The sequence below is a fragment of the Leuciscus leuciscus genome, assembly GCF_965113295.1.
Source record: "Leuciscus leuciscus genome assembly, chromosome: 11".
NCBI classification, from domain to species: Eukaryota; Metazoa; Chordata; class Actinopteri; order Cypriniformes; family Leuciscidae; genus Leuciscus; species Leuciscus leuciscus.
The window spans coordinates 24,180,519-24,196,982 of NC_138735.1; the positions used below are offsets into that span (position 1 = coordinate 24,180,519).

At 36.3% G+C, this 16,464-nt stretch overlaps 1 protein-coding gene across 11 annotated transcripts in view; it reads right to left on the reverse strand.

The window, feature by feature from the left end:
• Positions 1 to 385: 385 nt before the first annotated feature.
• The window catches only part of prkag2a (protein kinase, AMP-activated, gamma 2 non-catalytic subunit a), a 68,410-nt gene continuing 52,331 nt past the window's right edge, over positions 386 to 16,464 (reverse strand). For 5 of the 11 annotated variants that reach the window (XM_082184447.1, XM_082184452.1, XM_082184450.1 and 2 more), the window contains 9 exons: positions 13,855 to 13,936; positions 10,650 to 10,708; positions 7,362 to 7,537; positions 6,874 to 7,000; positions 6,209 to 6,374; positions 5,421 to 5,458; positions 5,183 to 5,329; positions 3,909 to 4,002; positions 386 to 1,716 (listed from right to left, as the gene is read on the reverse strand). In XM_082184447.1, coding sequence (XP_082040573.1) covers positions 1,679 to 1,716; positions 3,909 to 4,002; positions 5,183 to 5,329; positions 5,421 to 5,458; positions 6,209 to 6,374; positions 6,874 to 7,000; positions 7,362 to 7,537; positions 10,650 to 10,708; positions 13,855 to 13,936 — 927 coding nt within the window. In that variant the 3' untranslated portion in view covers positions 386 to 1,678. Of the gene's footprint in view, positions 1,717 to 3,831; positions 4,003 to 5,182; positions 5,330 to 5,420; positions 5,459 to 6,208; positions 6,375 to 6,873; positions 7,001 to 7,361; positions 7,538 to 10,649; positions 10,709 to 13,854; positions 13,937 to 16,464 lie in introns of all 11 variants that reach the window. The other 6 variants (XM_082184451.1, XM_082184448.1, XM_082184455.1 and 3 more) reach the window with 3 other exon arrangements.

Sequence of the window (16,464 nt, forward strand, 5' to 3'; positions counted from 1 at the left end):
TTCCCCATTCCACCCGCGACAGCCAGTTAAAAATTATTCTAATTTTAACTATTAATTATTCGAATTGTAATATTTTATTAACATTTTATTTATATTTATAAGCAAACAGTAGGCTACTTTGTGACAAACTCACAAACAGACATTTTAGCCTACTGCCATTTGAGGTAAGTCGGCAATTTATGTCAGGTTCATGGGAGATACGATTGAACAGATATATGCGAAAACTAAAATTAATAGGCAAATTATTAAATGCTTACATTTTTTCCCCAGTATATAGTAAAAACCAAAACACACATGTTGTAGGCTATACAAGAGCAGCATCTCCCTCTTATTTTTAATTTTTTTTATGAATCATCTTAATACAAGAAAAGTTTCAAAGACATTGTTTTTCTTTTTTATTATTTAACTGTAAAATAAAAATGAATCTAAAGTATGATTATCCATTAGCATTTTAATGCTAATGATGTGCATTTATCTCTGGACATTACTCTCATGACAACAGCACTAACATATATCTGCAAAACATATAACGAGAACTTAAAATGATAATGTGAAGTATTACAAACAACACTGAATACACAGAAAAATATACCTTTCTCTGGCACTTGTAGATTCTTCAGACAGAAGCTCTGTGTGCGTGTACAGTACAATTGATACAAACAAGAATCAGTCGCCTCGTGGACAGAAAAAAAAAAAGTGGGATTTTAAGGTTGAATCACTTTTCAACATCAAGTTTTACTGCATAGGGGCTTAATAGTTCTTTCCATCTCACACTTAAGATATCACTTTCAAAAATACAAAAGTGTTAAATATAAATAAATAAACATTTTAATTATCATTTACAGCATCATTTCAAAAACATCAAGAAAATAATGGACACCCAAAGTGAGGAAATGTGGAGCTCTTCAGTAAATACATTTAGTGACGCACTAAAACAGCAAAAAGGGGCTTTTGGTTTTTGTAACAACTGTGACATTCGCTTTGATACATTTAAACATTCAATTAATCTTGTTCTGTTGGCAACCAGTAGTGGGCGATAACTGCTGGACAGAAGGCACCATAGACAGATAGAGAGGAAACCATTTCTGTCTGCATTTACAAAGGGATTGTGGAGACTAAACGAAATAAACAACAGTTCCTAAATTCAGGAGGTTTAGTCAAAAGTAGAAATATGCGAGCTGGGCTCATACGGCACAAGCTGAAAATCGTATATACACAAGGAGCAAACAGTCCTAACATGCATTGAATACTGAGATTATTACTGAATGCCCTGCAAACGCACAGACACCCCCCTCCCAAAAGAGGCGATTATGGTACAGTCCATAGTCTGTGCGCAGACCACTGTTCAGGAACCAGATGGCGTAGTTTTAGGTCTAGCTAAAAGTATAGTTATCATAGTGTGCGTGCAGAAGCTTAGTGTGATATAATAGGCAGAGTTCACAGTGTCCTTTCTGAATAAGAGATGATCCACCTTAATCGCCTCATGCGACCACTACGTTCATCCATATATTAAATGATAGAGCAATTAACCAGTCTGTGTACCCTTTCTTTTGCCTTCTAACAGCACTCATCTAGGTCAAGTTTCTTGGTTTCTCTCTTTCATTCAGAGATGTGGCTCAAACTTGTTGTCTCCAGTCTCTGCCAGCAACGTCACATGGCCCAGCAATCTCAGCACGCATCACTCCGTCTCTGCTTTGCTGTCCTTCCTGGTCATACCTGCGAAGGTAAAAGAGCAGACAACATGTAAACAAGAGGTCTCTTTTTAGTTGCATTACTGCTTATAACCACTAGTAGGCAGCTCATGAATATGCATCTTCAACCAGAGCTGCTCTGAGATCGGCCCTCCTGCCAAATTTAGTCCCTACGTCCTTGATTTGCAGATTCAGAGTGTTTTATCAAAATTGAACCTTGACTCTGCAGCAGGGTCAGAACTTTTCCATTAAAGGGTTAGTTCACCCAAAAATGAAAATTCTGTCATTAATTACTCTCATGTCGTTCCAAACCCATAGGACTTTCATTCATCTTCAAAACCCAAATGAAGATCTTTTAGATGGGTTTTCTATCCCTCGACTGAAAGACTATTGACCCACCTATTTCTTTCCCTGGGAATCGAACCCATGACCTTGGCAGTGCAAGCGCCAATGCTCTACTGTTTGAGCTACAGGAAAGTAAAGCTACAGGAAAGTATAGTAAATGGAAGCTCAACCGAACTTGCTTAACATTCGAGAACAAACCTCATTGGTTCTTGCGGAAGCTCAAACATGCTGGGGTGACACGAGAATGAACCTCATTGGTTCTCGTGCATCAAGCAAGCACGTATGAGCCTCCGTTTACCAAATTTGAGTGCTGTCTATTACTACAGTTGTAATAAATTTAGTTTAATTGTAATGGGGCTTTTTTTTTTGCGCCCTTATCTTGAATTTGGGGGGCATTATTGTTATTTTTTGCCTCAAGCTTCCGTTCATTTCTGACTCTGCTCTGCAGGAAGGTCCATCTCCAGGAGCAGGACTGTACACCAGGGCAGAATATCTTTTGATCCATGCATACTATTTGCAATATTAGCAGCATCACATCTGCTACTTAGGATTCATAACACTCTTCACAGCAGCAATTAATATTCAGTGTTATAAATTCACAGACAACAAGACAGGCACCCAGCACACAGCGACCTCTCAAGAAGCAAATTCAGAAAGTTAGAGTTTTCTGACAAAATAGAGAGAAGTGTATTATATCCCACCATCTGATTTGGATTTCGATGTCTGTCATACCAAGATGTGCAACATATTCCATCGGTTATACAGTTCTGCTCATCTGTCTTTTTTTGTCGTAAGTTTACACACCCCTTGCAGAATATAAAATTGTTCAATTTAAACAGTGATCAGCGAACGTACATACAGCACTCGAATGTAATAAACGGAGGCTCAAGCATTCTAGCTTGACACGCGAGAACCAATGAGGTTCATTCTTGCGCAACACCAAACACATCTGAGCTTCTTCAAGAACCAATGTGTTTTTTTTTTTCTCACGTCAAGCAAGTACGGTTGAACTTCCGTTTACCATATTTGAGTGCCCTGTGTACATTAGCGGATCAATGTTTATATGCAAATAAAAGCCTAAATTAAATCTGTTTATCAAATAAAGCGATCATGACTTTTAGGAAGACTTGGATTAAACTGCTCGATTTCTATGGATTTATTTTACAATGTTTTTATGAACATTTTGAAGCATCAGAGTTTTAAGTGAATAGACTTTCAATGGAGGGACAGAAACCTCTCTCTTAAAATCTCTCATTAAAAAATATCTTCCATTAATTAATGAAATACTAATGGTTTGGAACAACATGATGTGAGTAAATGATGACAGAATTTTAGTTTTTTGGTGAACTATCCCTTTTAACATCTTGCATATTCTGCAAATGGTTTGCAAACTTATAAGCAGAACTATATAATGATTCTTCTGTAAAAACCTACGGCATTATGTGTGTTGTGTGCATGTGTTGAGAGGACAGAGTGAGCGGTTGAGTTGAAATACTGCAGGACACTCTCCATCAGCAGATGGGCAGCTCTGCAGTGGCTCTGATGTCCTGCAAGTGTCATTCATTAATCAAAATCATATGCGGTGAAATGTGGACACACACAAACACACACACAGGCCATCCTTTGTCAACTGCCCTCTAGAATCAAAGATAATCATGTTTGGTTCTTTGGTGGAAACAGAAAGAGCAAGTTAGCACATGCCATCGGCGCACACATCATCAGCCAGGCAGTGGTCATGCATCGTCTCGGTGACCCCAGCAGTGGCGGTGTGTCAGGCAACCTGTGCATGAAGTACCTGTGGTTTGGGCGAGAGAGGTTGAGAAGAGGAGGGTCCTGCTGGAAATGAGCTTTAGGAATGCTGAGCATTTATACCTGCGGGGTTAAGAACGAGCGCCTGGAGGATGTCCGACAGAGAGACGATGCCCACAATGCTGCCGTTCTCATCCACCACCACCAGCCTGTGCACCTGATTGAGAACAGAGACATCAGCTTCTAGAGGAGAAAATATCCTCTGTAGTTACCTAGAGCAGCTCTAAAATACTGAGAAGCAAGAGGGAGGACCACGATATAAAATATCTCCTCTATAGTGAATTAGAGCAGCTATAGAATATCTAGGACATCTATTACCCAGTTGCTCTAGAATCTCATTTCTATAGTGATCTAAAGCAACTAAACAATATCTATTACCAAAAGATACTCTTATTGCCAAGAGCGACAGTAAAATATAAGTGTAAGTGCTAATAATAATAAATGGATGGCAATTCCAAGAGGCCCGAGCACCAAAATATATGTTTCCAAGAGCAGCTGTATAATATACATATTACTGAGAGCGACTCAAAAATATTTCTTCTATAAGGAGTTAGAGCAACTGTTGAATGTTACCAGAGCAGATGTATAATATCTATTACAAAGAGAGAATACATTATCAAGAACAACTCAACATTTACCTATATAAAGACAAAGACTAGCTGTAGAATAACTCTATCTAGAATATCTATAGTGAACAAAAGCAGCTATAGAAAAGAAAAGAGTGACACTAGAATATCACCATTATGAAGAGCTAAAGCAATCTGCTCAAGAATATATATTATGCTAGAATAACACCTCTATAAAGACTGACAGCAGCTCTAGATTTTTTTTGTTACCCATTTGCTCTAGAGCATAATCTACAGTAATCTAAAGGTACAATGTCAATTGCCAAGAGCTGCTCTAGTGCATATTACCAAGAGCAACTGTAAAATATTTTATCTATGAAGAGCTGGAGGAACTTTTGAAAATCTGCAAAAACAAGAGCTCCTGCATATCTATTACCAAGATCTGCTTTAGAATACATTACCAAAAGCAAGGGCAGCAGTTGAATTTCTGTTTCCAAAAGAAGCTATAATGCAGTTTCCGTTTTTGTCAAACAGCGACCCCTAGAGTCGCTGTGGAGTACTTGTATTTAACGTTACTGTCGTAAATACCACTCACGCAGAGCCGTCTCTGCACTCATGGCCTGATATATTAAGGTACAAATCTTGCATAGTGTGCCTTTAATATCTATTAACCAAGAGCAACTAGCACAGCTCTAGAATACCTAAAACTGAGGAGATTTTGGTGTCAATGTTGCAGATATACGAAGACAAAAAGGAAGACACTCAGCTCACCTCAGCCTTGACTATCCGATCTACTATTGTTTCCAGTGTCTCTAATCTGTTGCATTTCATGACCCCTTCAAAGTACTGTGACCTGTGCATCAGCGCCTGTGTCACGCTAATGTCCAGGTTGTTGTACGTCTTTTCAGCAGCAAGATTCTACAAACACACACAAAAATAATAAATGTCTGGTGTATAGGCCAATCGTTTTTGCTCAATTAACAATCAAATAAATTCATAATATACTTACAATGACATCAAATTTGGAATAAATATCTACAACTTTTCCTGAAAGTGGAAAATACAAAGAAAAAAGTCATTAAGTTTTAAATGAGTACATTTCCTTACTGTAAGAGTATAGAGTGCAACAGTTGGCCTTTTTGACAGCCTTACTGTGAGCTACGAGGTTGTTAATCGGTGGTATTTGCTTCTGTTGAAGCTGTCAGGCTACATTTTTCAACTTACTTTTTAAATAATCATGTTTAACAGTGGAAACTACATTACCCATGATGCTGTACAGATAATTCCACAAAAGAGTCGCAACAAGGAAAACGTGCAAAGCAACGTGAATGACGTAATCGAGTAGGCCTCCCCTCCCTACGCTCTCAAAATACTTAAAATATATGTATATGCATCCATCTTTTGCAATAAACTTAAAATATATTGTTTTTATATATATGATCAACATTTTTAAATAAGTAGTTTTATATTCCTCCATTGTTTTTAATTTGATTATGCTGTTCGCAATGGTTCATGGGATTGTAGTTCTTTCCCTCACTAAAGACATTAAGTAGTCTTTTTGGTCAGACTTTCAAATACTTTTTTGCTTCAAATCAAAGTTCGTAATGTTATGATTCACCTTGTAGCCGACTTGGTTCATGGCTTATAACGCTTTGACAAAGACTTTTTTTAAATCTCTATGGAAGAAATGAATGGAAAAAATACTTCCGGAACCAACGCTTCTGAAAAAAGTGGGCGGACACTGTTGCACTCTTTTGGAATATACAATATCTGTCTTTTTTTTCTCTTGAATCATACCTGACTCATCCACCACAGGCAGTGCTGACACTCTCCTCTCCACAAAGATGCAGAGTGCTTTGATGATTGGCGTGTCGGGGTGAATGAAGGCGATGTTGCTGTAGGTCCCGATGCTCAGCTCCTCCAGTGTCTGCTTCATAAAGGCAGGCTTTGGCATCTCACAGACCTGAGACACACAAACATATAGTATAAAAAGCATATAGTAATTGTAGGAATTATATTGGCTGCTTTGCCTTTGGCAAACAAAAACACTCTCTAAGAATTCTTAGTACATAAAGTACATTTTATTTTCCCTTGCAGTGCAACGTAAAAGCTGTATTGCTCAGACATCAACATCTCTCTTTCAAAGTCTTTATATGACATTGACATTTTCCTGAGAGATGGAAGCAGTGTACACTGTTAAAGCATATATAAGGCCATGGAATTGTGATCAGATAGATTGCAAAAATCTTTTCTCAGCCTCTTCATCTGTTCTACCCCTCCCTTCCTCTGCACTTTTTCATCCTATTCCTTCCTCATTCATTCTAGAGGAAATGACTGTGCACTTTGTTACAGCATTGGTAAAACCCCAAACCCCGCCCAAAACCCCCCCCCAAAAAAACAGCCAACAGAAATCTTGCTAAATGCCCAAATTTTATACACAATAAATATATTGATGAACTTACAAACAGCTGAAGGAATTTCAGGATCCTTTTGTGCGTCAAAATGTAAAGTGCATTTCCACTGACAGGGTCGATGACGGGCAACCGGTGGATCTTGTTTTTGATCAGTGAATACACAGCATCAAATATGCTGAAACACACATGATATAGAGGACAGAGAAAGTCAATTTCACTGCAGTGACCTGAGGAACACAAGGGCAACTTCAGAGGACCCTGACAAAATTCTGAGTTTTGCTCTTCCAAGACGACGTGCACTGAATAATTTAATACAGCACAACAGCACAATACTTACAGGAAAGGGCAATATATGAGAGGAAAAGGGTTTGTGGTTTACTAAAGGAACTACTGTAGCGGTTCACTACACTAATGGACTGTCAAAAGCTGCAGGGGAAAGACACAAGTCCTCTTCAATATATAAGATTACCCTACAGACTTTCCATTGCAAGGCAAAGAATAACATGTATGTTAACACAGAAATGAACTGCTCTTACCTTGCATCTGGAGATATGTTCACTAAAGGCTTAAATGTTTCTTGTAGATAGAGCTCTGTTATAAAAATAAATGAATAAATAAAACATCTGGAAAACAAAAAAGTGAAAAACACCTGTGAAAATGTCTTACCTCTCCACGTCTCAATTTTATGCTCCTCAAGCTCATAGATTTGTACCTGAACAAAAACAAGAGACTATTACTCAAATTACAAACATTCACATTATACTGATATTCTCATTGTATAATAATAACTGAAACAATTGAAAAATTTATATTATTATTATTATAATAATATTTAAATTGTATTACATAAAATGATTATAAATAATTAGTATACAATTATTAAAGTGCAATTAAATATCTAAATTATAGGTTACATATAATAGCAATATGTAACTGTAGGTTGCAGATGAGCATATTTTATAATAAATAATGCTAACACTTTACAATAAGGTCTCATTTGTTAACATTAGTAGTTAATGTATTAACTAACATGAGCTACTTTTGTTACAGTATTTATTAATCTTTGTCAATGTTAGTTAATAAAAAATACAGTTGTTCATTGTTTGTTCATGTTAGTTCACAGTGCATTAACGTATAAACCTTATTGTAAAGTGTTACCCTAAACTCTTGAGCCATTGTGACATTAACGTCTTGAGAAAATGTTAACTTTTCCAGCAACATAATCTGACATAAGCATCTGTTGACCAACAAGACCAATGAGAAACACAGACGAGGTCCAAAAAACCTGATTCCTGAAACTGGGAAAAGGAGATATAGGAGTGTAGTCCTGACCCTTAAGAGCAAAAACACTGACTGAGTGAAAGTGAGACACAGAAACAGCAGGCTTCCCACAGGAGCACCAATTGAAGATCCGCACCACACTGCTGATGTAGGGTAACGTCTAAACCCGCATGACTAATCATAAAAGCACGGCTGATCAGAGGATGCACAGGCTCCTGTTCCATATGTTAGCTAATGATTACCGTGTGCATGTGTGTGTGCACCTTTCAGTGCGTGATAATGACCGATGGGAGATGAAAATGGGTTAATGCTGAAGCTCACGATTTCTTGGAGGCTGTGGGGAGAAATGCTGGGAAGAGAGTGTTAGCGAGTGTGTGCCAGTCCTTAAAGGGGACATATTCTACCATTAGATATAAAGTCCACTTATAAAGACGTTTTACCTTTAAGACTTCTGTGCATAAATTATCCCTGTCATGATTGGCTTAACTCTTTGGATAGTTTCATAGTTCTATGCACTGTGTTTTAGGTCAGGCTAAATTGCTTAATACTGAATGGATGTTTATATATAAATATTGGTGTGTTTTGAATTACCTGTTCTTCCAGTTCACTTCAAGTAAAATAGGTCATGTAAAATTTGAAATTAAATGTTGCATTCATTAATAATATACACTACCATTCAAATGTTTGGGGTCAGTAATTTTATTCAGCAATAGTGCATTATATCAAAAGTAAAGACATTTATATTAATGTTACAAAAGTTTTCCATTTCAAATAAAATACTGTTCTGTTGTCAACATTGATAATGATATAACAATAATAATTACATTGATATTAATAAGAAATGTTTCTTGAGCAGCAAATCAGCATGTCAGAATGATTTCTGGAGGATCATGTGACACTGAAGACTGGAGTAATAATGCTGAAAATTCAGCTTTGCATCACAGAAATAAATTACATTTTTAAATATATTAAAATAGAAAACACGTATTTTAAATTGTGATAATTGCACAACATTACTGTATTTTTTATCAAATAAAGGCAGCCTTGGTGAGCAAAAGAGACTTTTTGGAAAACTTAAAAAAAAATCTTACTGACCCCAAACTTTGGAACAGGAAAGTATAAATGTATATACAATAAATGGTAAAAATCATAATGTGTCCCTACAAACAGCGCACTCTTCAAAACACATCCTGCCAATTGAGAAACACATGGACATGTGCGGAATTGTTAGAGTCTATTTGAGATCATCGTCAGTATGTAACATACGCACACAAAGATAAATAATTAAGCCACAGCTGTGCTTTCCCTGTAAGCGGAGGAAGAAGCTTTACATCATTCTCAACTACTTCCTGTTTCTGCAGAATAGAACTGATGGGGCGTTTCGTTCCCAAATAAATGAGAGAGGATGTTGCTTTTATTCAAAGTGATTAGTGGTTTCTATGTTCCTGAATAAATTCACAAGACTCTAATATGAATACTGATGAGCAGGAAGAGAAGTTGTACAGCGGATTTGAGGCTGTGAATTATATAGTGAGCAACTTTTTGCAAACAATGAAGTGTTTCTGGAATGATCGACTCTGCCATGTCTGTGTTCAGGATCACACTGAGAACAGGAGTCAGAGCAGTGCAAGTTATTTTAAATGGCGTGAGGTTCACAAAATGCTCATGGCTATCAAAGGCCCATTTGCCAGCCAGCAAAGGTAAATACAGCGCCTTATACTGTACACGTGTACACTTGATGTCAGTGAAGTACTAAGAAACCAGGCAATAAAATAGAATAAAATAAAATAAAATAAAATAAAATAAAATAAAATAAAATAAAATAAAATAAAATAAAATAAAATAAAATAAAATAAAATAAAATAAAATAAAATAAAATAAAATAAAATGTCACTTAAGAGGCCCAAGAGAAGAAAAAAAAACAACAGATAAAAATAAAATAAGTAAAAAATAAAATGTAAAAATAAAATAAAAAAATAACAGAAAGGCCACATACATACACACACACACACACACACAGTTGTGGTCCGAATTATTGGCACCCCTAGTAAATATGATCAAAGATGGCAATACAAAAATAAATCTCCATGGTTTTCCTTTTTAATTTTTAAAATTAGCAAAAATCGAACCATTCATTGAAGTAAAATAATTAAAAGTGGGGGAATTAAAAGTATATATTCATATATATAAATGAATGGATGAATAAATAAAAATAATATGACAATTCTTATCACAATGGAGTCTGAAATTGAGAGTAATATGTTTCAGGCTTAAGTGTGAAGCATTTCTACGAAAAACCTAGAAAATAATTATATGAAAAGACCATCTATATATTATATGTTTTTATTTTTTCTACAATTTAACTATATATATATATATATATATATATGAAAGAATAAATACATACATACATACAAATAAATAAATGAATAAAATGACATATATACAGGAATATGAAATTGTCAGTGTGTTTAGGGCCTAAGAGTTCAGTTTTTCTGCTGAAAACTAGAAAAAAAGAACACAAGAAAGAGTGCATTACGTACCATGGGTGATTTGTAGTATCTGTGAAGTATGTTGATGAAGTCTGTGATGGTCAGCATGCCTGCAGAGAAACAAGAAAGACATATCAAGACTCAAGTGTGAAAGGGAAGTATCTCTGAACTCTCTAGTCTTCATTTGGACCAGTAATAAACAGTAAAAACAGATGGCATGGGTTTCCCTTCACCAACTACAGTGGAGCTCATTCAGAAGGGAGGTTCTCCATGATGAGGTGTGGCGTTATGCCAGCCATGAGCTAAAACAGATCTCATATAGCACCTTAACACAATTCATCCACATAAACATGATACCGGAGGAGACAGTAGGTCAACATCAATGTTCTGTGTCCTAGAGAAGAGTCACATATGAGTGATGTCTGTTAACTGAGACGGCAGTATTTACAACATTACATAAACCCTGGCAGCCGACTTCTGGACACTGTGGCTAAATCAGTGCCGGAAGAAAGAGAGAGTTTCTGAGACGCTCACACCACCACAGTGTAATCACTCTCTTGATTAAAAGGCGATGAAGAGTTTAGGCATATTTTTATCTGCTCCTGTCAAGCCGGCCCACATTGTGGCCTCAGTCTTAATCAGCAAGAGAAGAAATGAGGGATTATGGGGCTTCACGACTTGAGAGGGATGGTAAAGTGTCCATCGAATGCGCACTTCAGAATCTCGGCAAAAGTAGCAGGTCATACGGGGACTTTTCGCTTATTGATTTTCAAATACTATGTATTCGGACACGCTACTCTTTTGGCGTACTGTTTTTTTGCAAACTATATAGCAGGGAAGTATTGAACTTTGGACGCAGCGCTGGTCAGGATGGTGTTGGTCTAAAAAATTAGACCTAGAGTTGGTAGGTCTGATTTCATATTTGTACACTGATTGTACAAGTGATTCACAAATGTGTAATGAATCATTTTGACCGGTTCAAAAGAACAGTCAGCACACAAATCTGACATCACTAGTTCATGAAGCTTCGTAAAGGAAGTGCGCTGTCCTCAACTGACAGTGTGGATTTACAGAACAGCATCATATTCTCCTGATCACCATGAAAATTATTCATTTTTCAGCTGAAGAGGTTTCTATAAGCAAGTGCCAGAGCCGTTGTGGTGATTGAATTAAGCTGACAGAGACTCCTAAAAGAGCTCTCAGAGGTGAGAGGTTTCAAAACCCTGCTAATTAATATCAGGGTGAGTAGACGATGACAGAATTTCATTTTTATGTGAACTAATAACTGTATTTGTGCCTGAGCCTGCAGGAAGGTAAGTGACTCAGCACTTCAGACACACTCAAAACGGCCCTTTATCAACACTGAGAGGCTTATGGTAGACCAGCACAGATCAGCCGCCTGGGGAGAACAAGCAAATCTACCGAAACATCAACAGCTGGCCACATAAAGCAGGAAATATGAGGTTTTATGAGGTTGAGATTAAATTTATAAATGCATCATATTTATCAGATATCTGACACAGTCTTTGCAGAGGCTTGATAAAGACTGTAGTATGGTGTTTTGGTGAGCTGTATCCTGCAGGTTGTCTGTTATGATTGTGTTATCTCTCTAGAGAGGACAGATACTGTCCCTGGATACCTCAGAGGACGACCATTTACAGTTGGATATTCGATATTTAGTGGAGTCACATTGCATGGTGTGTTGCGGATCAGTCTGAGTCACTCATGAGTTTCCTCTCCCGGTGACTCATTCATTTTCTGGGGTTGGTGTTGAGAGGTTATCCCAGCATGACTCCTTCATAATGAAAAGATGAGCTTTATAAGACGAAGGCACTTAAACTGGGTTATAGAGATTTTTTTAGATCCAGGACTAAATGATTTTACCACCCGTGCTGATGTAATTTAGGACTCGTCTCTCTTTTTTATTTATTTTTTCAGTCTCTTAAAGGAACAGTTCGCACAAAAATAGAATTTCTGTGATCATTTCCTCACCGTTATTTCAAATAAAAATGAGTTATGGCATTAATTAAAATTGAAATGCTTCTTTATGTTTCACAAAAGAAAGTAAGAAATACATGTTTGAAATGACATAAGGCTTTGTAAATGGCAGAATTTTAATTTCTGGGTGAATAATACCTTTAAAGACAACAGGATACTAAATGTTTTGGGTCAGTATAAATATTTTGGAAAGAAATCAACTATTTTATTCAGCAAGGATGCATTGAACCGATCAAAAAAAAAAATCAAGACTTTTACATTGTTACAAAAATGTATTGTATTTAAATAATTGATTTTATATTTCAACAACAAATGCTGTTGTTTTCAACTTTCTACTCATTAAAGAATCTGAAAAAAATGTAACATGGTATAACAAGAAATTATAAAGCAGCACAACTGTTTTCAGCATTGAAAATATATATTTTTTTTTTTTTTTCTTGAGCAGCAAATCAGCATATTAGAAAGATTTCTGAAGGATCATGTGACACTGGAGTAATGCTGAAAATTCAGCTTTGCATCACAGGAATAAATTACATTTTAAAATACAATAAAATAGACATAGCTATTTTAATTTGTAATAATTCTTCATAATATCACTGTTTTTACTGTATTTTGATCAAATAAATGCAGCCTTGGTGAGCTGCAAAAAAAACATCTTTCAAAAAGATTTTAAAAAAACCTACCAACCCCAACATTTGCCGAACGGTATTTTAAATATAAATAAATAGCGAGAATGTCATTACCACCACACTATTTCTTTGAAAGCTCCGAATGTTTCCTCCTGACTGCTAATTCTGCTTAACTCATAGAAACCATTATTTCACTTCTAGTGGAGCCAGAGGCAAATGCTGAGACTCTGGTCAGCACACGCTTCTATTTTGAGCAGGTTTTGTCATGGTAACAGATAAGACTCTAAATCAGAGGACCGCTGAGTGCTGTGGAGGGTGACAGGAAGGATCATCTCCAGTCTGAATCTCTTCTAGGGCCACAGAGATCTGGATGTATATGTTACACTCCCTTAGAGAGTCTGCCAAAGAGCAGCTCCACTTACGAGCCTCGGTTTAAAAAGCCGTAGATAAGGAAAACACTCTTGGAAACTGATAAGACGACAGTAACCAAAGGGTACTAAGAATTTTAATACCATGAAGAGCTTTTACCATCAAAGATCAGGCTGTTGTTCGTACAAAATGGATTCCTGTCACTCGTATCAAAATGTGGCGGTTTTTGTACTCATTATCATACCATACTTGATACGTACCCACAAAACTTTGTTTCTTGGTCTCCCACAGAGGGGCTGCTCGGACCCCATTGGCCACCAAGGCAAAAAAGGCCTTTTTAACCTTAACAGAAAAGGACAAAAACATATTTTATGTTACATCTGAAATCTATTTTTTCCACACCAATAAGCAGTGACAAGCAGAGGGCGCTGTTTACTCCAAGCATTTCAGATTAAATGAAAAAATATATTTGCCTCCAAAGGTGTGTCCAAGTATGCAGTGTGCACACAAGTATAGAGTCTAATTACACCTTTGAAGACCTTCCTCAGTATACACTGGATTTCAACCAAACCATGTGCATTCCCGTCTAAGCATTCAGCCACAGACATAATACGTTTACGGTAGAATTCATTAGAAATTTCATATGGAAAATCGACAGGTATTGCTTTTTTATCCAGCTATACAGATTATTTCAAATTTTCAAGACAAGTGTCCAATAAACAATTCTACTTTTAGACATGATAACAATATGCATTGTGGATAGTTTAACAATAGTGTCAAATCCGATCAAATTATTACTTTTGTTTAAAATATATTGTGTAAAATATCCACCACAATAGATTTAAAAATACTACAAATAATGATATACAATTGCAATAATACTATTAATTAATACTACTACAATTATTATTAATAAAATGCTCAATGCATATGATAATGATGATTAGATGAAGAAGAAGAAAAAGAAAAAGAATTTAAATATCCACAATGCATTTAACAATATTACTACCATTTTAATAATACTATTAATAATAATAATAATAAAGTATCACCACAAATTCATTTATTTTCATTTTAGTTTTGGGTTCATATTAATTGTAAAGCTTTGCATTTGTCCTTAATAATGAATGGGTATTATTTAAAATGTAATTATATAAATAATGAATTAAATAATTTGCTTTAAAAATAGGAATATCTGTAAAAACATATTGCAAACCAATTATCTCTATGGAAAGCAAATAAATTCTGAAGCTATTTTGAATGAGATATATATATATATATATATATATATATATATACACACACACACACACACACAAGTCTTGACACGCAAAGCTGGGGCCACACTTTGATCCAGGAACTCTTATCTTCAAGCATAACTATCTCCTCGCCAGAGACCCTCCAATTGCATGGTATGATAACTTCTCAACTCAAGCACATAACCCGAGGTGAGCGACCAGGCCTGTATGAACCTGTAGAGTCCGTGAATATTTCATTCCAAGCCCTTAACAAAACTCTGTTCCACACTTTGGCTGGCACCGATTACAACCGGCATACGTCCAAATCCTAAATGACCGGAAACCATATGTAATCCTGTGGAATTCTTCAATCAAAAATGTTGTAATCATTAGTACTAGCTAAAGGCATCAGCAAAGCCTTTCTCGTCTAGGAATAAATTCCGCCAAGGAGGATTTGGGCGGGTCGATCCTTTCAAACACTGTCGATACTGCCATGGAGCTAAACAAAGCATTAATCATGGCGTCTCACAGGCATTCTTAAATAAATCATGTGAGCCTCTTTTCTCCCTCCTTGGGTGATGTTCCAGCCCAATCGGAGATTATTAAACATTAATCGAGTCATGGCATGGAACATAATGAGACGTTCCCCAAGGATGGCCCTTCTGAAGTATGGAAACTGTTCTGAACTGGGTGGCAGGGTTCGACAGCTAGTATATCAATGCTATGAGTCAGTGATCAAGAACATAGACTTGGATCTTCTGTCCAAAACAATCCCACTGCAGCCGGCAATGCTAAGGCCATTCATCAAGAATTTATCATCAAATATTTACACATATTGACGTATTGACCCCGTGGGTCTCTGCACCACTATTGAACTTTACAAGCAGACCGCATAGATGCTGATGGGGGGGGTTTATGACAGCGCGTGCAATACTGGATAGGACTGGAAACATAATGTGCTGATCACACAGTATGTGATACGTGTAAAGCGCTGTGTGGACTCTACTGGGAGAACAGCAGACAAAAACGTCAATATATGGTATAACAAACCACTGGGAAAAGAAACGAGACAGATAAGACAGAGTCAAACAGGGTGAAAAGATTATAGACATAAAACTGACTCCTTTCTAAAAGCTGCCGCATTTTGATTGGCTCGGAAAGCCATGTGATCACAAGCATCGGCTCTTCAAAAAGACTGAAATGATAATACCAGCGTTTGGATATTGAAAACATTCATGCACTAACAGATGAAACAGAGATGGAATACAGATTGAAAATCACTAAAATATCTCAGAATATATTGATATGACATCGGTTATCTGCCGATAGATTTTTTTATTTATCAATATCATGATATAGAATTTTAATTGTGCACGCTCATTCTTCCTATTTTGCGGTCACCACCTCACTTTAATAACATTAATAAATGTAATAAAACTGTTAAAGATAATATTTAGCAAATCCCAAAATTAATACCTTTTCATACTGTACATTATAATATTGTGATGCCTAAAATCACTTGTAGAATTAAAAAAGACCATTTTTAGTCTTTTATGGGACTAATATTGGCATTATTTTTGAAAATTACGCACTTCACCTTTAATTATGACAAAACAAATTGAGGAATAATCG